Source organism: Ambystoma mexicanum, chromosome 7p, assembly GCF_040938575.1.
Source record: "Ambystoma mexicanum isolate Mex_15411 chromosome 7p, UKY_AmexF1_1, whole genome shotgun sequence".
Taxonomy (NCBI): domain Eukaryota; kingdom Metazoa; phylum Chordata; class Amphibia; order Caudata; family Ambystomatidae; genus Ambystoma; species Ambystoma mexicanum.
The window spans coordinates 531,586,142-531,612,578 of record NC_090939.1 but is presented as its reverse complement, the minus strand read 5'-3'; the positions used below and the strand labels follow the sequence as shown (position 1 = coordinate 531,612,578).

Genomic DNA, 26,437 nt, shown 5'->3' with positions numbered 1-26,437 from the left:
AGCACCAGAGTATTTGAAAAACAGCCTAGTTCTCTACACACCCAGGAGAAGACTACGATCGGAAGGAAAGGGCCTCCTGGTCGTACCCAATTTCAAGTTGAAATCTGGGTTGGGTAGATCTTTTCTGGTGCTGGCACCTAAATTGTGGAACAGCCTCCCCGATTCTCTGAGGTCAGAAGCAAACCACCTTGTATTTAGGAAACGGATGAAGACACACCTCTTTAGATAAGTTTTCTCGCGCTAGTGGCTGCCGGGTCTCCTGAGCCAACAGCTCGCGTCACATTATGCCTGTCCTCTTTTCTTCTGTGTTGTAATGTTCAAGCGCCCTGATGCCCTCGGGCTACCGGCGCTATACAAAAATAAATACATACATACATACATACAATAGCTTTTCAAGCTGCAACCAAATCCAATATGGGGTGACCTTTGGGTGGATTATTAACTGCTATCAAATCGGGTGGGTGGTATGTCCATTAAATCTCATGACGCTTTGGCCACTGAGCTTAAATTTCATGCAGGATCCCCTACTATGGTCATACTTATAATTAATATATACTGGCATGAGGCAATAGCCCCTGTTTCCAGCTTTTTGGATATTCTTGTATTGTTTGTTGAAGATTGGTTAGCAAGAAAATTGAATGGCCACATTCTTCTTGCAGAGGACCTGAACTCCTTCTGTAGGTGCAGATTTCTGGACATTTTTATACTGAGAGCACGAAATGTGGCTATAGGCAACAAAGAAATAAGGGAATTCTAATGGTTGAACAGCTTAAACTCATTTAATGGTAATGTGATGGGGGCATCCCTATGCAGGCAACTTGGAAACGAGGGAAAGATTTAGCCAACTTTGATGACATGTTTGCAGATTACTTCTTATTGAAATTGTATTTTATATTTAGGGTAATAAACACCTCACTTCGTGATCACAGTATGGTAACCAAAACTTTCTCCGTCAATGTACTTACCCCAGAGGGCAGTAAATTACAACAGGTTAAGATACATTTGGGAGGTAACTAGCTCTCTTGGTCCCAGAGTTCTATTGAGCAGTTTAACAGTTTGTTAGCCCATATTTTAGCTGTTACAATGTATAACTTGATCATTTCTTCTGTTATCTTTATCAGCTTCTCCTTTTATATAGACACCAATTTGAATTTGTTTTTTAGGAACCACAATAATAAGGATGCTGAAGCTAAAAGGCACCATACACATACTTTTGATTTAGCAGTGAATGAGAAAATTCCAAACCTCTGGCGGGATATATGATCCATGTAAAAGAAGGCTCAAGACTTAGTTTCAGCTGCTAGTGAAATTAGAAGAATTAAGTAGGTATATCGTAACTCGATAAGAAATCATTGGATAGTTGCATTGCACAGGGAAGCAGAAACAATGTTAATCATTCTTAATTCTAGAGTATACACCAGTTTCTGGGAAGTTGTTAACTCTGTTGCAACAAGAAAGGGAACTCCTATCGTGGAAGCCTCTTGGGTTAAACATTTTGAGTATTTGTACTCAGATTCCAACTGCAACATCGAACTGCCAAATTTCAGGGAGGCAAACATTGCCTCTATTGACCTGAAGGTTTTTTCTATTTCAAGGGAAACCGTATTGGGATCATTAAGAAAGCAAGCCCCTCGTGGGCTGCTGGTCCCAATAGATTGGCTAATAGCCTTTTTAGATCTTTACATTAGACGTAAGCCACAATTTTAACCTTCTATTTGAATAATTTGCAGGAGTCTGATGAATCCTCTGAATCATGGGACACATCATACGTAGTTCCAATTTTTAAAAAGGGACTTTGTTCTGATCCCCTGAACTATAGCCCCATTACGGCGAGGAGCGCTAATAGCCGGGTTTTTTCTTCCCTCCTTTCATCTCACCTCACGGCCTGTGCAAAGAGCGTTGATTGTCTGTGTATTTTTCAAATAGGTTTTCAGAAATATACAGGAAATTCTGTAAACTGTTTTTTCCTGAAATGTTTTTATGAAATGACAAGGGACAGAAAACTTCCTTTGATCTATATTGACTCAATTTACCTGTCGATTGCTTTCAACTTAGTCAATTAGAATCTTGTATGGCAAAAGCTGGAAAGATGGGGTATACCGCCTGTGCTGCTTCACCTCATTATGAAACTCTCCTCTAATTTGAAAATACTAGTGGGGTTGGAGGCACAATGCAGACTATCTAGACAGGTTTAGACCACTTCAGGACTTTGGCAGGGGAGCATTTTAGCCCCCATCTATTTAATGTATATGTATGTGATAGCAAAGATTATTTGCAAATAATTTGTTTTGTCTCCCCGAGGCTGGCTGATACAAAATGTATGTATTTGGCATATGCGGACGACTTTCTTCTCTTAGACTGCACAGCTACAGATCTGCAGACACTTTTAAATAATGTTGTCCTGTTTGCAAGAGATAACTGTTTGAAAATATTCCCTAGAAAACAAAGATCTTGCTGTTTTCACCTGGGAAAAAGAAAAAAAAGACAATCTTTTAATTGTATTTTGAATGAGTTGAATCTACAAAAGGTAGAGAATATGATATATTTAGGTTTTCCCGCCTAGAGGTAGAGTCTATAAAAGTACTGCTGGTGATCTTTTGTGGCAAAAGCCAGTAGCTCTAGCTGGGCAAATGATGAGGTGAAATGTTAAATACAGTCGTTTTTCTGTGTGCCCTCTGGTAAAATATTATGAGGGAATGGTTGTCCCAACGATTATTTATAGGATGGATGTTATGCAAGTCAGAGCTTTGGAGGCCTTAGTAACATGCAAGACCCTGGTTTTGCATCGAGTTTTAAGATTGCCAAACTGTGCACCTATAGTGATGATAGGCTATGAGACCGGACTCAAAACTCTAATAATTAGGGCAAATTGACAACTTCTTTTGTTCTTTTTGAAGATTTTAGAACTTTTGCCCTGTTCTCTTTTCATACTACTTGCAAGTGCATATCAAAAACAGGGGGAGCCTGCAGTCAAAAGATATGTGGAAAATTGCAATGAAAAAATGTCTGAAGTAGGACTGACTTCTGATGAATTGGTGGAAAACCCAGCATTGGTAAAGTTGATATTGTAACCCCTAGATTGGATAAATGCAATATAAACTATGCATGCATACAAATCCCTGTGACATTTGCGAATGGAGCACATGTCACGTGGTACATTGTCCCATTACCTTTATATTTTTCCAAACAGCCTGTCACATTTCCACTTCATGCACTTTGGGTTTGATATAGTCTTTGCTAGATCTACTCTTTTAAAATGGGAATTAATTCAGCAGGATGAAGTCGTCAATAGATTCTGCAATTACGTTAATATCATAGAAACTTTAAGCCATATCATTTTAGATTGTCCTGTACTTTATGCACAACACACTTTATATTTTAGTAAATTTGTGCGAAAGTTTGATTTTATTGATTGCTATGCACTTTGGAGTAGATTGATATTGGGTTATCCGACATTTGTTGCATTGGCTACTGTGGGATGTTTTAGGCATCTGAAGCTTATATATTGTCTATGATACTCTAAAATGGGAGAAGTATTGTGAAATGTGAAAGATATTTCATTTTGGGATTTGGGATTCTGGTCTGGTTTTCTAAAGGTTTTTTTTATTATAAGTATTGTGAAGATCTTTTTTTATTGTAAAGGTTTAAATTTTTTTTAACCAGATACAATATAAAACATACATTAAAAAATGTTTAGGGAATGACAATTAGGGGTTGTTGATGTCATCAATTTCTTTTAGGAGAGGCTTAGCAGTGGCTGTTTTGCAGCAGGGGGGAAGATACAAGCTAAGAGAGATAGACGGAATAAGTTGTAGAGGTGACCAGAGGTGGCAAGTGCAAGTTCTTTAACTGTTTGTTGTGCCAATAGGTTAGCTGTAGCATAGGATGCGTTGATATATCAAAGTATGTGAATGAGTCCAGTGAGGGAGGTGAGGAAGAACCCTAATGGAGGGGAGAGTGTGGGGAAAATAGGAGGAGGTGAAAATTAGAGAGCGGTGGGAGAGATAAAAGATTGGGCAAGGAGTCCCATATTTCAGTGATTTTAGTGTAGAAGTAAAAGTCAAATTCATCTGGGGAGAGAAAGAGAGAGAGAGAGAGAGAGAGAGAGAGAGAGGGAGAAAGAGAGAAAGAGAGAAAGAGACAGAGAGAGAGAAAGAGAGAGAGAGAGAGAGAGAGAGAGAGAGAGAGAGAGAGAGAGAGAGAGAGAAGATGATATGGGGGTATTCTTAGGGGGCAAAAGCAAGGCTTCCAACATTATGGATTGATTGAGAGAGTGTGAGTTGGGAGAGGAATTACGATTAGTGACATTGTATCATTTGGCTGTATTGAGAGCTGTGATCAGGTTCAGTAGAAAGTCCTTGCAGGCAGTGAGAAGAGTGGACGATTGGTCTTTGTACCAACAGCATAAGAAGCAATACATTGTTGTGTTCAGCAGAGGGGTTGCAGGACTGATCCATGGTTGAGGACACGAATGGAAAGGGGTAAAGGACCGGTAAGGGTCGTGATTATTGAAGGGGGTAAACAGTATAGCAGAATTTTGTAAAGGTGAGTTCAATTGAGAAAACACGTGGAGGAGAGAGTGTTATGATCTGGATGTAAACTTAGTAGAGGTTGGGAACAATGGAGTCAGGCTGAAAAAATGTACTGATTGATGAGTGAGAAGGATGAGAAAGAAGGCGGAGTATAAAGATGGATGAAGTCAATGAGAGTGTGGACAGAGAGGTAGCGATCAAATTTGTGAGCTGAGTAAACCAGGGATATGAGCATGACATCTTCCTTGGGTGTGGGTTGTCAGGCCATGCAGGTTGATTGGAGAGTTGCCAGAGAGAGAGGAGTCTAGTTGAAGCTGTTGGGCCTTAATCATATTGAAGAGGTTGATGTCACCTATTTTGATAATAGAATAGAATAGAAATCAGCAGAAAATGTATTAGGTTATAGGCCAAGATCAGAGAAGAAGAGGTTAAGTGTGCCCAATGGGCAGTAGATATCAAGGATATTAAGAGGTAATGGTGTGAGAAGTTGGATCAAGATATGCACAAAGAAGGAAGGAGTGAAATCAGAAAAGGGTAGGGGTGCCAATGGTGTTTCCTTTTTGGTCACGGGACCATCAGCGCTGCATTTCTTGGAGAGATGAGGGTAGTGAGAGAAAGCTGCAAGCTTGAACACCAACAAGCATGAAGCACAGACGTTTGAACAAACAAAGTCACATAGTTTATAAACTCAGCAAATTACCATAAAGCAGCAACCCAAAAGTCTCTTCAGCAGCCTTACCTATTGTTTCTATGGACTGCACCTCCAGGTCATTGTAACAGGTCTCAAGGTCCTCCTAAGGAATTAGACAAAGCGGGAGAAGGTAATCCTTTTGCCCTGTATGTTAAGCTTACCCGACACAGGTAAATGGAAATACAGCATAACCCCACATTGGCCTCTCAGAGCAGACAACCCTTACACCCATCTCAGTTTAGAGGCCATCTAGCAAAAATGCTTTCTTACATGGATTTTGGCTGTACATGGCAAGGTAAACACAGTTATTTGAAGAAAGAATCTATGTGAGCTGTGATATGAGCAATGGTGATTAGATATTTACTCAAGCAGCTCCAAGGCCTTGACGTACTAAACAGCATTGTTCTTATTTTTCAACAGTACTTCATTTAATTAGATTCAGTTTATCATCCAAAAAGTTCCTAGTGTCCAGGCTGTGAACCATCCGTCATTTAATATCAGCTAGCGCAACGTTGAATTTAGTTGCACTATGCACTTCAAGCCTCAAGGGCATACATTCAGGTGCAATTAAAGCTTTGCAATCTAAGGAGAAAGAATTAATGATAATTTTAATAGTATAAAGAAAGAGCAATATTTCACATTCAATACAAGAAAATAGGGCAAGCTGACCTGATGGTTTCTGGTCTACATGTTCTTAGAACATTTAAACATTGGCACTTTATTCATGTGGTTTAAATGGCTATACTGTTCTTTCTGCTTAAATAGCAAAGCTGTAATCGCTCTTTATGATTATATTTTGAAACTTTGAAATCTCAACGCTACTAAATTCTGCCTGTTGCAATTTAGTCCGTTATGCCATGCAATCATACAAGCAGGAGGAACACCCCCGCCCCCCACTACTACAATTGTCAGATGATCACTAAATAGACTTCAACACCTTCATAAACAGTCATGCATTTGGCACATTTAAAATGTAATTATAAGAAAATATCATACAGAATAAAAACTATAGGCAAATAGCAAATATGACCCATGAAGGAAAACATAGCTCAACTTTGTTCTATCATTAAGTCATTCTACTTCAATTATTTGCACGTTTATTTAAGATGCATCCTTGAAGGAAACAAGAGGCTGCATAACACATGAAGGGTAAACACAATCTGTTCCCCTAATGTGTTTCAGGTACATGCACGTTTTCAAGATCAGAGTGGGTGAGACGCACACAGTACCTAGGGAGAATATTTACCCAGAATACATTGCACCTGCTGCAATGAAACAAGAAAGCAAAGCAAGATTGTTTGTCAAATTAATAAAAAATGACAAAAAGTCTAGACAAATAAAAATGTGCTGTACATAAATGTAAAAATGTGTAAAAACAAAAGACAGACAAAAGTAAGTTAAAGCTTATTCTTATGGTAAGACCCTCAGGGTATGCACATTCCTTTAATATATTGAATTGGTCTGCAGATTTGTTTTGTAGCCACCACTATCCGAGTTTGGTAATAAGTTATAATTGTTTGATATCGTATGAGGGTCTTAGACTTCCATGCTTGTCATCTTGTTTAAGGAATTTGTGCTAGTCTCTTTTTAGGTGTCCCTCAGACAAAATACACGCATTATGACTAGTCTTAGCAAACAGTTACAAGAAATACATTGACTTGGGGTAGTCAAAATATACGTTTTTGAAATTTTCGTAAAGACCATTTGCACAGGCAAATCACTGGTTAAAAGAGAAGGGAGATGCACAGGACAGTAAACCAGTTGCAACAAAGCCATGTAGACGTTGTACTCTGACAACTGAGACATCATTCTATGTGTTCTACAATATATTTGCACAGTTGTGTTGTGTTAAATTATTCGATTCTACTGTACTTTTTGGGACTCGTAGGGGGGCTCGTACATTTAACATTTACTTTGTGTATTCTTCCTTGCATAGGCTTAACAGATGAAGAGGAGAGCGTGCAATTGTCAACCAGAAACATAGCAAGCACATCAACTGAAAGGAATAAGGATAGTCCCAAGAGTCAGGTATGTGAATCACATCTTCTTACTGAAATGATGCAAAGTTCTGAAATTGATTGAGCATCCCAACATACTACGGCTACTATGACCAAAACCGTGGCCCCAATGCAAACTGAACACAGCGATATGTGTACTGCAGGGGCCACAGGTTATTAGCACCAAACAGTGCGCAAAGTACTTTCTGTAATTCTGAATACTGTAATTCTGAATACTAACGCACATGCTTTTACACTTGAACAATACACGCTGGTGCACTTTGAACCATTGCACAGTAACCCGCCAGTCACCCGAAGCCTGAATAACGCCAACCATTTTCACCATGAGAACCCCACCATCGACTACGAGTCACTAAGGGCCCTCCATCAACAGCTTTAAATGTCTGGCTCCCACTCCCGCCCTCTGACACCTTACACCGCCAACACCTTGCTTCAACACCTTCATGTTTACACAGTGCCACCCTCCAGCAACTTAAGTCTCCAGAATTCTCCAACACCATCAACCTTAAGGAAACTAGCGACTCAAGTCTCCAGCACCCTCTTTCAACACCACAACAGTGTGAGTCTCAGTTAGCCTCCTTAGATATCTTATATCTGCATTCAATTCATTGCAACTCTCTTACAACACCTTACATCTCAAACACTCTCTCCCAACATCTCTAAGTCACTAGTCCAACATAGTAAGTCTCCAGTACCAGCTTCCATAACATTGAGCCTCAAACACCCATCTCAAGTCCAGAGCTGTCCCAGTGGTTTTGAATGATTTGAAATCTTCCAGCCATCATCTTTCTGTTTTTCTTATTTGGTAAGTAACCCACCGTTTTCTTGTTAGATGGGAGATAAAGGGGAAGGATGTGTTGCAGGTCAGAGTAATTGCAGTTTAAAAAAAAAATGTAAACAACAGCAGCAGCTCCATGCCTTCACTCTAGAAAAGGCCATTTTGTTATGCTCTTTGATTCTGTATATGTTGCTTGATGTGAGACTGCCCCAGCTTCCAAGCACTGGAACAGGAACTGAACCCATCTTGCACTGTATTCTCTTGTTTCCAAAACAAGTGTGTTGCCCTTGAGCTATCCTTCCAAATGTATATTTTTTTGGAGAAAAGGGCAACTTCATGTACATTGATGATCTTACCTTGGGTCTATCTAGAGTGAAGCCACTGGAGCACACCCCTCCAATCACAGGCCCAGAGGCTCACTGCATGTGCAAAGCAGATGAGAAACACTGATGGGATTTGCGTTAATGCTGTGGTGTCACTGGGTAGTGCAGGCTGCTCTTACCCATTCCCAGCAACTAGACATAGCCCCATTCCCTTCCTATTGTTACAGTACTAGGTTTGAGCTGCACAGACAGCCCCGCCTCTGTACCCGATCATTAGGCATTTTTCACTAATGGACTGCCAACCTGTCCGTGAAGCCGGCTTCATGTTTTTCCCCCATCCCTGTTATTTCTCCAGCTAACAAGATCTAGGGCCTCATTCCGAGGTTGGAGATAGCTATGGTGCTATCAGCACCATGGCTACCCCCTTTCCGCATACCAGATCCGGGTTCCCTGAATGGGGACTTACCGGGTCATTCCAACCTTGGAGGACCCGGTATTTCCCCATTCAGGGAAGCCATCCCCATTCCCATTCGAGCCCCGTAGGGCCCGTTATTAGCTCCCTGGTCCTTTAGCCGCTCCTGCTAAAGGACCTCAGAATGCGGCGGTAAGGGGTTAACGGCACCGGCATCCTTACCAGTGCCGTTAACCCCTTACTGCTGACTCAGAATGAGGCCCCTAGATTACAAGTGAAAAAAGCTGTGGCACATTTAGCTGCATTTACAAACACTGTTTTCAGGTGCAACACAGATAACTGCTCTTGGCACTGCCTCTTTGTCCAGTGGCCTAGGGGTTGCAAGGACAGGGCTAAGGGTAGCAGAGGGGGAGCTAAGTGCTATCCCTGGCAACTTTCAAATTACGTTCCTGGATGCACAAGTTGAAACATGCGCTGAAAGTATTTGCACAAGTGTGCCCTGACACCTTGTGTTTTTTAAGCACTTTACAAATACCAAGAAACATAACAAACTAAGTCAATGAAAGCACTCCAAAGCAGCCTTGTGTTGGAATGCCCCGTAGCATATTCTAAAATAAGCAAATATCACATTTGTTCAACAGACATTGTGTTTCACGTGTATAACGTGACCATATAGTACACAAGAACAACAAACTGCAATTACAATGTGTAACATAATATTACTTGTTCCCATAGAATATATGCTTACAGTTTTTCCTGGTATGTTAAATGTAGATTTTGCATTAACACTTGTAACTTCACATTTTTAAAACAATATTTGTATTTGTGTTTTTGTATTTTTTGACCTGGAAGAAACACTACTACAAAAAAGTTTCAAAGTAACCTACCAGGGTACCAAAGAGAGTGGTAGGAAAATTGGAAGGACAGAGAACTAAACGTAGATGGGATTTCAACTTCTTACGAAAGATAAGCAGATTTTCCTTTGCTTGACTATCTCTAGGGAAGGAGTTTCGGAGTTTTGCCGACGAGCGACACTGGATCTGTCAAATGCCCTGGCTCCTTTGTAACAGTAGATGAATATCCATTTACTGGTATTGATTCATTGGGGTCTAGTGAACAAAAGACATCCTTAAGCATTGCTTAACATATAATGGAACCGAGAAATAAAGGTCTTCATAGGCCAGGATGAGTAGTTTAAAGGGAATACAGCCCTTCATCAGTAGAAAAGAAAGTCTGCTCTTCACCAGTAACCAGTGACAATGTTCAGCAGCACTTGAAGTTGATGAATACAAGTTTTGCAATATTGAGAGCATCACTTAAAAGCGACAGGAGCATTACCTACCCTCATGTGATGAGCCTCTGACATTCTTTATGGAATGGTTAGGCAAACCAGAGAATTCTCCATGTACTGCTAGTAGGCACAGCGTTGTGTAATGGACGGTGGCATCAGGCCCGTTTGACTAGCCCACTACTTATCACAAAGGTCAGAAAGGCTACTTTGTTACTATTTGTACCACCTTCACAATATGTAAACAATTGACAAAACTTCAATTTTTAATTAGATTCTAGGGAAGATGTTACCCACAAATCAATTGTCTCCTTCTAAGCACTACAAATGCAAATAAATATCTTCTAGCTTCTGTTTGACAGCACAATTAAAAGAATACTGTGGGTGAGAATATTATTAGAAAATACCAAAATAACCTTTAAATTAAAAAAATGGCAAACATTGGTGTGAAAATATACCTGAGGAAATAATATTGATTTTGTAGATGAATTTCAAGTGCACACACCAGGCCAAACAAAGATATGCCATACACATTTTTGTGATATGCTCGCATGCAATACGCTCACATGCCATATAAGCACGTCATCCACTCACACACCAAACAATCACACCCCATTTGCCACACTCTCATAAGCAAGCCACACGCTCCTCATACACTGTACATTCATATGCCACTGACTCAAATACCACACACTCATAACCCACACACTCATAAACTATACACTCATGACAGTCACTCATGTGCCATATGCCATACGTTTTATATTAGGTTTCAAATGCACAGGTGTGAAATATACGAAATGCAAATGTGAAGGTACATGTATATTTTCGAACTCAAGCAGGACAATTTTGGGATATTAATATTTAAGACCTACCTAAATCTCATGCATGCGTAGAATGAATGTACATCTCCTATAGGAAATGTATATGTACATGTTCGAACAGTAGATGTGCATGTCCATTTCTTGCATGATGGGAGTTGTCATACGTATTGAAAACATATAGCAGATATACATCTGCTGCAATGTGGAAATATACAGCTTGTACGCACCTCCTATACATTTGAAAAAAACTCACATCAAAGTAAGGGCTTAATTTGATATGAGTTGTAAACATTATAGGAGACACATGGGGTGATGAATTGTATACATGCAGAAAATGTACAGTTATAAAGTATTCATTTTTGTTTGTTTCTTTAATTATACCGCGCGCCAAACCCTGAGGTAACTGGGTGCCTGAGACCATGCAGGTTTGCATGTATGAAATGTACGTGTACATTTCTTACAATTAGATGCACATTTCAGGACTGACTTTGATGTGAGTTTTCATATGTATAGGAGAGGTAGGAAATGTACATTTCCCACATATAGGGAATTGACTTTTCTGATTCGTTCACTATACCTATATAATCTCACATCAAAATCAGTCCTCGTTTTATGTAAGTTTTCATGATTTCAAACCAAACACTTGTACTCTGCTTATACATTATACTCTGATATGCCATAAAGTCATGCACTGTACACTCATGCAGAATGTGCTCACACGCCATATGTATCTATATATTTATAAATATAGAGACAAACAATGCTCTTTTGATCACCAAAGAACATACAATAGATAAGATATCAGATTTCATGTGAAGCAGTACGTTTATTACAATGGGGTGAGTTCAAGTGACACTCTGTCCAGAATGTGCTGGGGAGTAAATGGAACAGACACCGGGGAACAATACATGAGTGGACATACAGAGATTAGGGCTAACAAGCATTAGACATTTTGAAGACCATGTAGGTGGTGCGACAAGTTGTGTTAAGGATGTGTCCTTGATGGATGATATGCTATAGTGGAAACAAAGAAAGCATGCGACAGAGGCAGGTTAGTGGGGAGGAAAAACTGCTAGCTTGAAGGCAGACGAGCTGTAGGTTAAGAGGGTGACTTGACCAAATAAGTGTGGACTGTTTCTCTGTTGTCCCGGGGAAGACAATTCCATGCAAGTGGAGCAAGAAGAGAAGAAGAGCGGGAGTGGGAGGAATCACAGAGAGTCTGATAGTGAGGGGAAGACACGAGAGAGAATATTTGGAGCGAAGAAGAACACCTCTGTTTTGGTAGAGTTTAACATCAGAGTGTGCAAAGCCATCCAAAATGTAATGGCATAGAGACAGTTTGAAAGAGAGATCAGAGGAGAGTTTAGGGAAAGAGAACGGAAGAGAAGAATGTTTGGGTGTCATCTGTGAAGAGTTGGTACGAGAACCCAAAAGAGGGGATAGGTGCCCCAAGAGCAGAGGTGTAGAACGTAATGAGATGACCCCCAACAGAGCCTTGTGGGAAACCAACAGTTAAGGGTGTGAGTTGAGAGGTAATGTTGTTCCAGCAGACATAGAATGGGTTAGATGCCAGGTAGGATTCAAGCCAGGCAAGGGTTTGATCACAAATCTCAAAAAGAGAGAGTGTATTAATTAAATCAGAGTGATCTACAGTTTCAAAGGAAGTAGACAGGCCAAGCAGAATTAGGATAGAGAATAGGTTGGAGTGCTTAGCAGAGGCAATGAAGTTGTAGACATTCAAGCAGTTTCCGTGACAGGAGGGGAAACCTGCTTATAGGGGGTTTTGAAGGTTGTGGATGTCTAAGAAATGTGTAAGATAGTTGAACACAACCCCTTAGAGTTGTTTAGAATAGTATGGAAGTAGAGACACAGAGTGAACGTTAGCTGATAGGTTTGGGACAACACCTTGCTTTTTTAGGATAGGGCTGACTGTGTCCATTGTGAAAATAGAAGGAAAGCAAGCAGAGTTAAAGTTCAGTGAGGTGAAATGCCATTAAAGGGGCACTCAGCTTGTCTAGGTAAGGAGCAAGAGAGTCTGATGAGGCACACAAGGAGTTAATAGTGTAATATTGCAGTAGAGATAGGACATCTTCAGTATTAGTGTGACAAAAGTGCGTGATAGAGACAGGGGATGGTGCTGGAGTAGGCAGAATGTGGATTGTAGGAGGCAGGTGTGTGAGGAAAGTCAAGAGAGAGTCTCTAATGTTGGAAATGTTTGCGGAGAAGTATTCAGCTCGATTATTAGCTGTGAGAGTGTAGCTGATGGTTATAGGTTTAGGAGGTGTGAGGAGTTAGTTTAGGGGACCCTGTAGTCAGCAAGGATGGTTGGGGTGAGAGTCAGGGAGGGGGACATAGAATTCCCTTTTTGTTCTATCAAGAGAGAGTTCAGGGCAGAGAGGTAGAGTTGTAGGTTGCAGGTCCTTATGCAGGTGGGTAAACTTCCATTTGGGTAGCAGCTGATGCATGCATGTGCAGAGAGAGCGTATGAATAGGGTGACCCATGGTTCAGGAAGCTGAGACTTAGGGGTGAATGTTAGCAGTCGGAAGTGAGGCGAGACAGAATAATATAGTGTGGATTGGAAACTGAAGAAGGCAGTGTTAGTGGAAGAGACATTGTTAGTCAGCATTGTTAGTATGCATTGCAGGAATCGATAGATGGTAGCCAAAAGAGTGTTTTGCAGTCTGTAAATGACTTCTATGAAGCTGCAGTCACAATCTATATATGCTAGTAATGGTTTCTGAAAATGGATATGCATGATTAATTCTTATATGGAAATTTCGAATCTGAAAATTACTAATTTAAAATCTTCATAAAGTAAAATATCACTCACATTGCAACCGACCCCCACCAACCCTGCATCCACTTCCCTAACCCATAACCCACACATACTCACCTCCGGTGGCGTACTTACCTGTGCTCCTTGAGTCCTACTCTCAGGGTCCTTTTCTTTAAAAAAAAAAAACTTTATTGGTCCCCTGCTTTCCTTTATAGATGCGGGGGACTCCGCCACCACTCCTTAATTGGATTATTGTCCAGTAAGGGTGTTAAGACGGATTTCTGAACTCTGTCCTGGTGGCGCAGAAGTTCAGAAGGCCAACCTAATTACTTGGAACAGGGTAACCTCTGGACAAGCCAGACCAATCAAGGTAGCGATCGCGGCGGTCAAGACTAGGTCTCAAGAGGGGTGAGGGTGACTGAAAGCCCGCAATGAGCACACAAAGCAAGAGCGCTTACAAACTACTCCAAACAGTTGTTATATCAAAAATAGATACACATTTATTTTAAGGCCTTTAAAACAATGACCGTAGCGAGAAAATCACAATATCACAATATTAAACCAACACATACCATATCAACACAATATATATACAAATCCACAGTCGCAAGCGTTTAAAGCACGAAATATGTAGTCCACCTGAAAGGAAAGGAAAACAGGCAGTGCGATAACGCTTTAGACTCAGTTCGCCTTCAGAGGCACCTAACTAGATGGAAGTCCGAGCCCTGTGAAGAGTGGAGCCTTGTGCTCAAAGTACCTGCCACGCCGGTGCCAACGGGCAAAAGGGGAAGCTCTTCGGAGGAAGTCAGGCAGTTCGGGTTAGTGCACAGCAGAAGGAGAACAGGTTCCGCAACTCAAGCGCAGCCTCCACAGCAGGCAGAAGCAGAGCGCGAGTACGGCCAAAAGGGTGCTGTTTTTACACAGCAGGGAGAAGCAATGGGATACTGCAGGAGGGCGACCAGATCCTAGCTAAACTACTCACCGGTCCCCGAAGCAAGTAGACCCAGTCTTCTCCACGTTCGTTTCAGCAGCTGGCAGGTTCAGAAGAGCAGGGAACGCCTCGTAGTCGTGTAGAGCAAAAAGACGTCCCAATCGACGAAACCAGCACAGTTTGTTGCCGCAGCAGGACAACGGAGCGGCCGTGTGTATTCAAGCCAAATGTACACTCCTCCCTTCAGACTTGGGAACGCCAAGTGTACGAAGCGTGGGAGAGTGACAAGGACTCGAAATACAACACAACCTGGCGGCAGTTACAGAGCAGGACTCCCTTGTAAGCTGGTCAGTCAACTGGATGGCCCAGAGACACTTCCGAAGGCTTACTTGGCAGGAGATGATGAAGTCGCCGGGAATAGCTGTTCCTGCTATTCCAAAGGTCGAAGCACCAGTAAAGGCCTTCTGGTTCGATCCAAGGAGGAAAGGGTTTCACAGGACGACAGCAGTGCAAAGGAGGATTCCTTCAGCGGGTCACCAGCGATTCCTCGGTCCAGCCTCTTGGTTGCAGGATACTTGGCTCTTGTATTCCTTCGTTCGTGAGAACTCAGGAGATCGACATGGTAGTGGTGTTTCCAGCTCCCTCTTATCCACGGTTCCCTTCACGCCAAAACGGAGGGGAGCCAATGGGTGATCCGCTCATCAACACACACACCATACGTGGACCAATCACGGACCACGGTGGTCCCAGGCATTCACACCACCCTAGACTCTCTGGCACCCAGGATGTGTATTGGGACCAGACATCCCAGCCCACACCCTGGAGGCACACAAAAGACATGTAGAAGCCCGCGAAAGCAACCACGTTTCGCGGGAAAGTACATGCCCAAATAACGAAGGCCCCGGGTCGCCCGACCTGGGGAAGGTGAAGGGAGCAAGACGGTCAGTGGACAGGACAAAGGAGCCTCGTGGACTGGCCATTTTGGGAGCCAGGCCACCATTTTGGGTTCAGTGCGAAAAACGTGCTCAGAACGCCAAAAGGAGCTCAAAATAAACAAAACGATCGCTGCCACCATTCCAGTCCCTGAATGACTTGCACCGATCAAATACCATCCTAAAAGAGTATCTAGGGTCTGTAGAAGGCTAGAGACCCAAGAGAGCTGTAACTTAGCTTACAGTGCCCTCTTGTGTCATGTTGCACTAAAGCCGCAACATGATAAAAGAAACTACGGGAAACAGCGTTCCCCGGTACTGACTGTCTTAAGGGCATGTCAGTTTCCCCATAAGAAAAGGAGCGAAAGCCCAGAGAAGTGCGGCAGAAGGCTGTACTTCTCTGGCAAAGTCAAGAACAAGGTTAAAAACAATAGCAAAAAGTTTAGGGGTTGCCACATGGAAGGAAAATTCCCTACAATTACGAAATCTTTCCTAACACTCGCCCCTCCCAGACTATGGACAGGGGGAACTAATCCACCCCTGGATGAGTCTCTTGTTCAGGTCGGTTAAACATTCTGGACAACCCATCAGCATTGCTATGTTGGACACCTGGCCTATGCTCAATAGTGAAGTCGAAGCCTTGTAGACTTATGGACCACCTAAGCAACTTTGGATTCTCCCCCTTCATGTTCATTAGCCACTTTAACGGCTTATGGTCAGTCTGCACAGTGAAGTGGGTCCCATAGAGGTAGGGCCTCAGCTTCCTTAGGGCCCACACAACAGAGAAACATTCTTTCTCTACCGTGGACCATATGAGCTCTCTGTCCTTAAGCTGGCGACTAATAAAACCGATAGGGTGTTCCTTACCCTTCTCATCTACTTGTGATAGTACAGCTCCTATCCCAGTGTCAGAGGCATCCGTCTGCACGATAAAAGGTCTTTGATAATCAGGGGCCCTGAGCACAGGGGCCTGGCACAAGGAGTCTTTTAAGCCATTGAAGGCCTTCTCACACTCGTCGGTCCAAGTTACCTTCTTGGGTTTCTTCGGAGTTGTGAGGGCAGTCAGAGGAGCAGCTATGGTGCCATAGTCTGCCACAAAATTGCGATAATACCCCGTGAGTCCTAAAAAGGCTCTCACTTGGGTTTGCGTAGTGGGGGTAGGCCAGTCTTGTACTGCTTGTACTTTACTGGGTAGAGGCTGTATCCTCCCTCCACCTACTTCATGTCCAAGGTAAACCACTGAGCCTTGTCCAATCTGGCATTTACTAGCCTTTATGGTCAAGTGGGCTTTCCGAAGAGCCTGGAGCACAATCCCGAGGTGTTTCACATGGTCTTCCCAGGTGGCACTGAAAACTGCTATATCGTCCAGATATGCAAGACAGAATTCGTCCAACCCATTCAACACATGATTCACAAGCCTCTGGAAAGTGGCAGGTGCATTCTTCAACCCGAACGGCATTACCCGGAATTGGTAAAGGCCGTCTGGAGTAGAAAATGCTGTCTTCTCCTTGGCATGTTCTGCTAAAGCTATTTGCCAATAGCCAGCAGTGAGGTCAAAAGTGCTGAGGTACTTGGAGGCACCCAAAGTATCCACCAGCTCATCTGTTCGAGGCAAGGGGTGTGCATCTGTCTTGGTGACAGCATTCAGAGCCCTGTAATCCATGCAGAACTTCAATTCAGAAGTGCCTGCCTTTGGAACCAAAACCACAGGACTGGACCAAGGACTACTAGAGGGTTCAATCACCCCAAGATCTAACATCTTGTTGACCTCGGTCATAATATAAGACCGTACTTTATCTGACATCCTGTATCCCCTACTTTTGGTAGGTACACTGTCTCCTGTGTCAATGTTATGTTTGCACCAAGGTGTCAAACCAGGGGACTGTGAAAACAGGGGGGAAAACTGCCTAAGCAAACTTTTCACCTCAGCCTGCTGATCAGAAGTCAGGTGAGTGGCCACTCGGACACCCTCAACGGAGCTATCTGAAGGACCGCTTTGGAACAGGTCGGGGAGAGGTTCTGACTCCTCTTCCTCAACATCTGAAGCCAGTAGCAGTGCTGCGATTTCGACTCTTGGGACGAAAGCCTTCAGCCTATTCACGTGGAACACTTTTGGAGCCTGTCCAGGCCTTCCAAGGTCCACTAAATAGTTTACCTCACCCAGGGGCTCCACCACTGTGTAAGGGCCTGACCATTTGTCCTGTAAAGCTCGAGGCCTTATTGGATTCATGATCAGGACTTGCTGACCAGGTGTAAAGTTGATGAGGGAAGCTTTCTGGTCGTACCAATGTTTCACCAGCGCTTGCCCTGCCTTCAATTTATCACTAGCCAAGCCCATCATAAGTACCATCCGTTTTCTGAGCCCTAGCACATAATCAACTACATTGGTAGTAACAGGGGGAGTGGGCATCTCCCATCCCTCTTTGACGATGGCTAAGGGTCCCCGTACGGGATGACCGAACAGAAGTTCGAAGGGGCTGAAGCCAACACCCTCCTGTGGTACCTCTCGGTAGGCAAACAGCAAGCATGGTAAAAGAAGATCCCATTTTCTTCTCTGAGGCTCCTCCAGAGCCCCAATCATGCTCTTTAACGTTCTGTTGAAACGTTCCACCAGACCATTGGTCTGGGGGTGGTATGCAGAAGAGAACTTGTAGGTGACCCCACATTCTTTCCACATAGCCTGCATATACTTCGACATAAAGTTGCTGCCACGATCTGACACAACTTCTTTAGGGAAGCCAACCCTAGTAAATATGCCGAGTAAAGCTTTTGCAACTGACTTGGCAGTTACAGTTTTCAATGGGATGGCCTCAGGATACCTGGTTGCATGGTTGACCAGCATCAGGATAAACCTATTGCCCGAGGATGTTTGCGGGTCAAGGGGACCAATGATGTCGATCCCTACCCTTTCAAATGGTACCCCCACAACTGGGAGCGGTACCAACAGAGCTTGGATTGTCGTGCCAACCTTACCAGACAACTGGCAGGAGGCACAACTCCTGCAGTGACTTTCTACTTGCCCCCCCATCTTGGGCCAGTAGAAGTGCATGGATAACCTTTGCTTGGTCCTCTTCATACCAAGGTGACCAGCAAGGGGAACTTCATGCGCCAACTGCAGGAGGAAGGGCCTAACAGCAAGGGGAACCACCAACCTCCTATGGTCTCCTTCTGTAGACTCTGTGGGCTCACTATACAGGAGTCCACCTTCCCAATAAATCCTATGCTTCCCAGGAGGTTCACCCTCAAGCTGGGAGCAGGCCTGTCTCCTTAGGCCTTCCAGAGATGGGCACTCACGTTGGCCTTTACTGAATTCGTCCCTATCAGGACCTCCTTCAACTAACAAGTCTTTTAGTTCAGGATGATCGTTGGGGTCGAATACTTCAGGCATCGCCACCTCCTCGTCAGGCCCGGGCGATTGACCAACTTCCTCCACCGCAGTGGTAGGCGAGCTCGGGGGAATATTCTCTTTCCCTCGTCTTGACTTGTAGACTCCTTTCGCCTTGGGTTTCCCCTTCGGCTGGGGCGGCGTATTGGACTTGGCCAATGCTGCCCGTGCTTGAGACCGTGTGTAGGGTCTTTCGGCAGTGTCTCCTACGAGCCCCAAAGCTCTGAGATCATTACCCAACAAGACCTTTCCCGGGACGTTTCTCTGAATGCTCACTGGAATCCTGACTGCTGTACCATTTAAAGTAAGATTTACAGGGATCACGGGAAACATACGGAGGGGGCCGTCAGCCAACTTAGTGGGCATCAGAGTAGCTCTGGCAACTTCCTCTGAGTCTACCAAGGTAGAATCCACTATAGTTCGACTGCACCCACTATCCCTAAGAGCTGGAGTATCCACTCCATTGATCAGCACACTGTCTTTAAAGTAGTGCTTGGTATTATCCGGAATCCTAGCATAAGCCTCTGCGACTTTAGGCTCCCAGGAACCCAGGGACACTAAAAATACCTCAGCCTCTATTCCGCTGGGAAATGAGTCTGAGGAGAAGGATGCTCCTGTAATCTCTTCTTCCTCGTAGGAGGAGAAGGCCAGATTAGCGGAGTGGACCCCCAAAGGTCTAACCTTACAACGGGGATCCCCCTTCACATGGTCAGTTGCTCCACAAGAAAAACAAGCCCCAGTGGGTCTGTTTACGTAGGGAGGCTTATTGTAACCAGAGTTCTGTTTTGGAGGCGGACCTCCACTACCCTGTGAGTTCTCTTGTGTCTTACCCTTGTTTTTCTTTTTGTGGCCCTTATGGGAAGAAGATTTAGCAGATTCCCCACCCTCCATATCTTTGGACTTTTTCCCTTCCTCCTGCTTACCAGGATGAGTTTTGTCCTTATGGGACACTCGATGTGACACCCATAAGTCTGCTGCAATGGCCAGCTTCTTAGGATCTATCTCCTTCGAATCGGCCAAATGCTGCTTAAGCTCCGGGGAAGAAGAAGCAAAAATGTGTTCCAGCATGACCAGATTGATCATGCCTTCGAAGGTAGAAACCTTATAACCTTCGACCCAGCCAGGTAAGTTTTTCAAAGATTCAGCGACATAAGATACCCAAGTACCACCTTCCTTTTTCTTATACTCTCGAAAACGCTTTAAATATTGGGCCGGAGTCTTCCCAAACTTTAAAATGAGAGTTTGCTTTAACATTGCGAAATCAGCCCGCTCAGCCTTTGACATTTCCATAATGGCACTGCAGCCAGAATGGGGCAGTCTACTGAGCAACCACGCAATCTTATCAGCATTGTCAACTTCTTGAACCTCGCATGCATACTCAAACGCATTCAGCCAGTCCATAATGTCATTCCTTTCTTCATACACACTGAGCAGATCCTTCGGAAACCGTGGATGAGAGGAAGCCCCAGACCCATGTCTAGGACCCTTGGATCCATTTGCAACCTGAAGCTTGGCCAGTTCCAACTGGTGATCCCTGTCTTTCTGTTTTTCTGCCTGTTCGATTTTTAGTTTGGCTATGCTGAATTCAAGCTCCTGCTGCCTAAACCGCAGCTCTTGCTTCTTGAATTCAAGCATAGCCTCCCCATCAGCACTGGCAGAGGAAACATTAGACATTACATCCTCCCTGTCCTCGTGGTCGCGATGGATCAGTGCAGCGGCAGAACCGTCGGTTCTGCCAGTGAGAGCAGCCCCACCACCTTCTGCACTGTCTTCGGAAGTTATAGCGTCAAGCTGCGCTTCTTGCCACGCCACGATTCTCTGGATCATTTCCAATTTTGTGCCTTGAGAGGAAACACCTCTCTCCGCACACATCTTTTTCAGCGTTTCTGATTTGGAAGCATTTAAGGTTAACAAGGTATTTGTTTCCATACTGTTTGATAGGACTATGGCCTTTTTAAAGTTATATTACAACAATTCACTACGTGCACTGTTTGGAATAACCTGAAATGCCTTAGTTCGAGCGCAACACTGGATACCTTCAGTCGTATCCCACCGCTGTACACCAATTTGTTAAGACGGATTTCTGAACTTTGTCCTGGTGGCGCAGAAGTTCAGAAGGCCAACCTAATTACTTGGAACAGGGTAACCTCTGGACAAGCCAGACCAATCAAGGTAGCGATCGCGGCGGTCAAGACTAGGTCTCAAGAGGGGTGAGGGTGACTGAAAGCCCGCAATGAGCACACAAAGCAAGAGCGCTTACAAACTACTCCAAACAGTTGTTATATCAAAAATAGATACACATTTATTTTAAGGCCTTTAAAACAATGACCGTAGCGAGAAAATCACAATATCACAATATTAAACCAACACATACCATATCAACACAATATATATACAAATCCACAGTCGCAAGCGTTTAAAGCACGAAATATGTAGTCCACCTGAAAGGAAAGGAAAACAGGCAGTGCGATAACGCTTTAGACTCAGTTCGCCTTCAGAGGCACCTAACTAGATGGAAGTCCGAGCCCTGCGAAGAGTGGAGCCTTGTGCTCAAAGTACCTGCCACACCGGTGCCAACGGGCAAAAGGGGAAGCTCTTCGGAGGAAGTCAGGCACTTCGGGTTAGTGCACAGCAGAAGGAGAACAGGTTCCGCAACTCAAGCGCAGCCTCCACAGCAGGCAGAAGCAGAGCGCGAGTACGGCCAAAAGGGTGCTGTTTTTACACAGCAGGGAGAAGCAATGGGATACTGCAGGAGGGCGACCAGATCCTAGCTAAACTACTCACCGGTCCCCGAAGCAAGCAGACCCAGGCTTCTCCACGTTCGTTTCAGCAGCTGGCAGGTTCAGAAGAGCAGGGAACGCCTCGTAGTCGTGTAGAGCAAAAAGACGTCCCAATCGACGAAACCAGCACAGTTTGTTGCCGCAGCAGGACAACGGAGCGGCCGTGTGTATTCAAGCCAAATGTACACTCCTCCCTTCAGACTTGGGAACGGCAAGTGTACGAAGCGTGGGAGAGTGACAAGGACTCGAAATACAACACAACCTGGCGGCAGTTACAGAGCAGGACTCCCTTGTAAGCTGGTCAGTCAACTGGATGGCCCAGAGACACTTCCGAAGGCTTACTTGGCAGGAGATGATGAAGTCGCCGGGAATAGCTGTTCCTGCTATTCCAAAGGTCGAAGCACCAGTACAGGCCTTCTGGTTCGATCCAAGGAGGAAAGGGTTTCACAGGACGACAGCAGTGCAAAGGAGGATTCCTTCAGCGGGTCACCAGCGATTCCTCGGTCCAACCTCTTGGTTGCAGGATACTTGGCTCCTGTATTCCTTCGTTCGTGAGAACTCAGGAGATCGACATGGTAGTGGTGTTTCCAGCTCCCTCTTATCCACGGTTCCCTTCGCGCCAAAACGGAGGGGAGCCAATGGGAGATCCGCTCATCAACACACACACCATACGTGGACCAATCACGGACCACGGTGGTCCCAGGCATTCACACCACCCTAGACTCTCTGGCACCCAGGATGTGTATTGGGACCAGACATCCCAGCCCACACCCTGGAGGCACACAAAAGACATGTAGAAGCCCGCGAAAGCAACCACGTTTCGCGGGAAAGTACATGCCCAAATAAGGAAGGCCCTGGGTCGCCCGACCTGGGGAAGGTGAAGGGAGCAAGACGGTCAGTGGACAGGACAAAGGAGCCTCGTGGACTGGCCATTTTGGGAGCCAGGCCACCATTTTGGGTTCAGTGCGAAAAACGTGCTCAGAACGCCAAAAGGAGCTCAAAATAAACAAAACGATCGCTGCCACCATTCCAGTCCCTGAATGACTTGCACCGATCAAATACCATCCTAAAAGAGTATCTAGGGTCTGTAGAAGGTGTAGGGGAGGACTGGCCGCGAGGCCCTCCTCACCTGCAGCCTTCTCCCCAGGTGAGGACCATGACTCGGTGGCCGTCCCCTCATGCCACCCGGGCCCAGGTGGAGGAGGGTTCACCCGCCGACGACATTGCCCACACGTATCCGTTCCCTGCATATACCAAAATTCAGTTAGGCCTAGAAGCCATCTTGTCTAGCAAACATGGCGTGAGTTCAGCACACTGTAACGAGGCCCCCACCTTTGGAGGGCCTTTCATGCATCTCTGCCGCCGCAGTAGCCCTGGTAGATCCGCTGCGAGCGCGTTCCCATGAGAAAGTCGGGTATGAGCTAACCCGAGATGCTAACACTGTAACATTTTATCGTTCACAATGTAATATTGCACCCCGCACGACCTGGTCCGCGAGGCCAGGGTGACGGGAAAAAAGCTGAAGCATCACTATCTGAAGAAAGTAGAAAATAATTCAAGTATTGGTATTAACGAACTACCTCTGTTTAAACAGATCCTGTAAACTGTGAATAAACCATAAAGATGTAACGTTACATGATACCACCCCAGGTCTGGACTAGTGCTGCTATAACCACAGAGAAAGATGTCGACCAAATGTATAGCCTTTATCTGTATAAGTGTTCTTACAATTTTATGTAGAAACCTGAACTCATATATGTTTTCTTAATCACCTAAAGCAGCGAGCATCAATCTCTGTAGGCCATAACCTAGAACTACCTCGTGTAACGTCTAATGTACCTAAAATAATCACACCATGTAGTAAATATAATGTTAGGTAATGAAAAGGTACTCGGACCGACTGTATTAAAGAAATGTGTAACGAAATTGAAATATATATGTGTGTTTAAATAACATCAAAATAAGGCGGAACATTATAAAAGTTCTGCATTCAAAAGTTAGCAACGCACGAGGAAAAAACCTTTGTGAATATATGCAAGGCCATTCTCCCTCCCACCCTACCAAGCCTGCTAGATAAAGAAGCTAAGGCATGTGCCGCGCTCCCTCACCTCCCCCAACCAAGCTGGAGCCGCTTCAGAGAGTCAGAGGCCCCGGTACCGCACCCAAGGCCACAGCCCGCCACCTGTGTTATTTACAGCACGGTAATAAACCCACGTTTGAATCTACTGATCTACCAGCACCCTCTCGTAAATCCCACAACCCCCCCCCAGACCACCCCAAGAATCATGACCCCGTGCAAAGACGACCCCCATCACTGGGACAAGACACAGAGACCCATTTATATAATAACTTCTAACGCGGCAGACAGACATGTATCATTCGGCTCAGGCCCCAGAGCCCAGCCCCTCGACCTAAAATACCGGTCAATAGGACACAGGTAAATCTCACCCCAACCGACAACCACCGGACCTCTCACGAGGTGCATTCCTCATGTGTTGCGTTTATTTTATAAGACAAACTGCTGAGCGATTTATTGATGAACTTAGATGTCGTTTCTTGAATAACTGCAGTGTGCATGGCCTAGGGCAAACGAGTCAGGAAAGGTATTCATCTTTGTCACAGGCTGCCCCAGCATACCAACACCGCTCGGATGACCTCAAGCTGGCCTGCCAGGCCCAACCCAACCCACGAGGCTGACCAGTGACGTCCTCACGCCAAGACCAACCACGCTGCAGCAACACCTATAGTTAGTCGACGCCACCCAATCCCGATTAACTTGTGCCCCCTATAGTGTGTAGGTTCTGATGACGTTTTTTGTATTAGAAATACGCCTGTCTTTGCTATTGTCAGACAGAGCGCTCTCGGAGGTTGCAGAGTTCTTTGCATGCCCTATTCTTTGGATAAACTCCCACTTACGCTCACCCGCACTCTGTCTTGGTCTTATTCCCACTACGGGAGAGTCCCTTATTGTCTCTCATTGCGGGGAGGATCGTGCTGAAATTGGGGGCGCTTCCTTTCAGTGGTGACCCCGATAGCGTGATATCTCCAAATTATTTTTCCTAACTCCTTTTTAACGACCCCCTTGTGGCACGAGAATCTCCGGTCGAGAAGGGATACGCACGGTGAGCCGGCTCCGGGAGGCTGCCCGCCAACGGCGACCGGCACAATAAGAAGTGCGCACTCAATGAGAAAGGGTACGGGATCCCGATTGGAAAAAAATCCCCTTTGAGTGCCGCTCGCCGGAGCCAGGGGCTGACCGTTGAGTTACCGGTGACACTGCCTGGACGGACCCAGTTTCGGAGACTATCGGTTCAAGACGGGCACGTGAGTACTGAGTGCGAGCGATGGTAAAGGGGTAGGGAGGGGAAATTGTGAACAGAAGAACGGGGACAGGTAGAGGAGAAGAATAACGGGGGTCTACTAAAGACGGGTCTTGAAACTTTCTTTATCTTTTCTTTGCATATGGCCATTAGGAGTAAGAAATAAGTGAAGTGGTAGAAGTGACGGAAACCTAGCTCCGAAAGGGGGTGGAAGGCGGCGCCGCATAGTGCTATCTAAACTAGTACTGGGAATATATGAAGAAGTAAGAAATAAGTTATTGGTGTCTGGCAAAGGGAGACACCGGGAATATTTTTTAGTGATTGCTACTCTCTCTATTTCTTTTTTCCATTCCACGGGGCAGGGGGAGAAAGCGAAAAGGGTATAAGATAAATATACTTGTAGAAGAACTATAAAATAGGGAGCACATTTGTAGGAGTGGGGATTAAGTAGTGGCACGTACAGACGTGAACATAGTAACCTTAGCAGAAAAACAGGGACAGCTGGCCAGGGAGGAAAGGGAGGAAAAAAGACGAGGTGTGAGTGGAAAAGAATTGTGAAGGGTGCGCGCACCGTGTGAGTATTGGAGACGAACGGTTGACCGCGAGGTGGTGCCAGAGAGTGTTGGTCATAACTAGTAATTGATCAGTTGCAAGTGAAATCACATGAGAGTGTATGGGAATGGGAAGGAGATGAGCTATGGTGAGTGAGAAAGGATTTGCGCAGTGAATAAAATTGGGTGATAATCTTTGAGACGTCCGCTCTTGTCTGTGCCATAAAGGTATACATACACATATCTACACCTAACTAAAAGTAAAGAAGGTGGACACGGCTGTGTTAGTGATTTAGAGTATGGGGGCAGAAACTCCCTTGTCACATATTTGTAAGAGCTTACCGGGATACGCTGAACGAATAAATAAATATCACGATCAATGGGTAACAGAATTGAAAGGGGAGGGTCTGCCCCAGATTTGGCCCGAGGGAGGGTCTTTTGACAAAAGCGTTCTTGATATGGTACGAGCATGCATTAGCCTCAAGTATAAGGGGAAACAATGGCAAAATAGGAAGGAGATATTAGACCTCTGGAGATTGTTTGAGGAAGTACCCCCACCCAAAGCTCCGGCACCAAATATTGATCTACCTTCCACCACAGATAATCCACTGATGATTCCAAGAGAGGAAAAGGAACAGCTAAGTACAGAACAACCTGCGGAGGTGATTAGTTTGTACCCGATATTACCTAAACCAGCCCCCGCAGCAGGATATAGCGACCCTACTTATGTGCCTCCCCCCACAACTGGTACACCACAAAGACCAACAGCCCCCCCGCCATACGAAAGCACCAGAGAGCGCGCCCAGGGAAGCACACAGAGGGTGGATATAGAGAAGCTAACGAGTGACTTAGAGTCGAGGCTTACTGTGGCAAGGGATGAACTCTCAAGAATAAA

The 26,437-nt window shown here is 44.8% G+C and overlaps 1 protein-coding gene across 3 annotated transcripts in view; it reads left to right on the top strand.

Moving 5' to 3' along the window:
* The window catches only part of MYO16 (myosin XVI), a 3,167,675-nt gene that overhangs the window by 3,020,653 nt on the left and 120,585 nt on the right, over positions 1 to 26,437 (top strand). For all 3 annotated transcript variants that reach the window (XM_069636567.1, XM_069636564.1, XM_069636566.1), the window contains exon 34: positions 7,160 to 7,251. In XM_069636567.1, the coding sequence (XP_069492668.1) occupies positions 7,160 to 7,251 (92 nt within the window). The remainder of the gene's footprint in view (positions 1 to 7,159; positions 7,252 to 26,437) is intronic.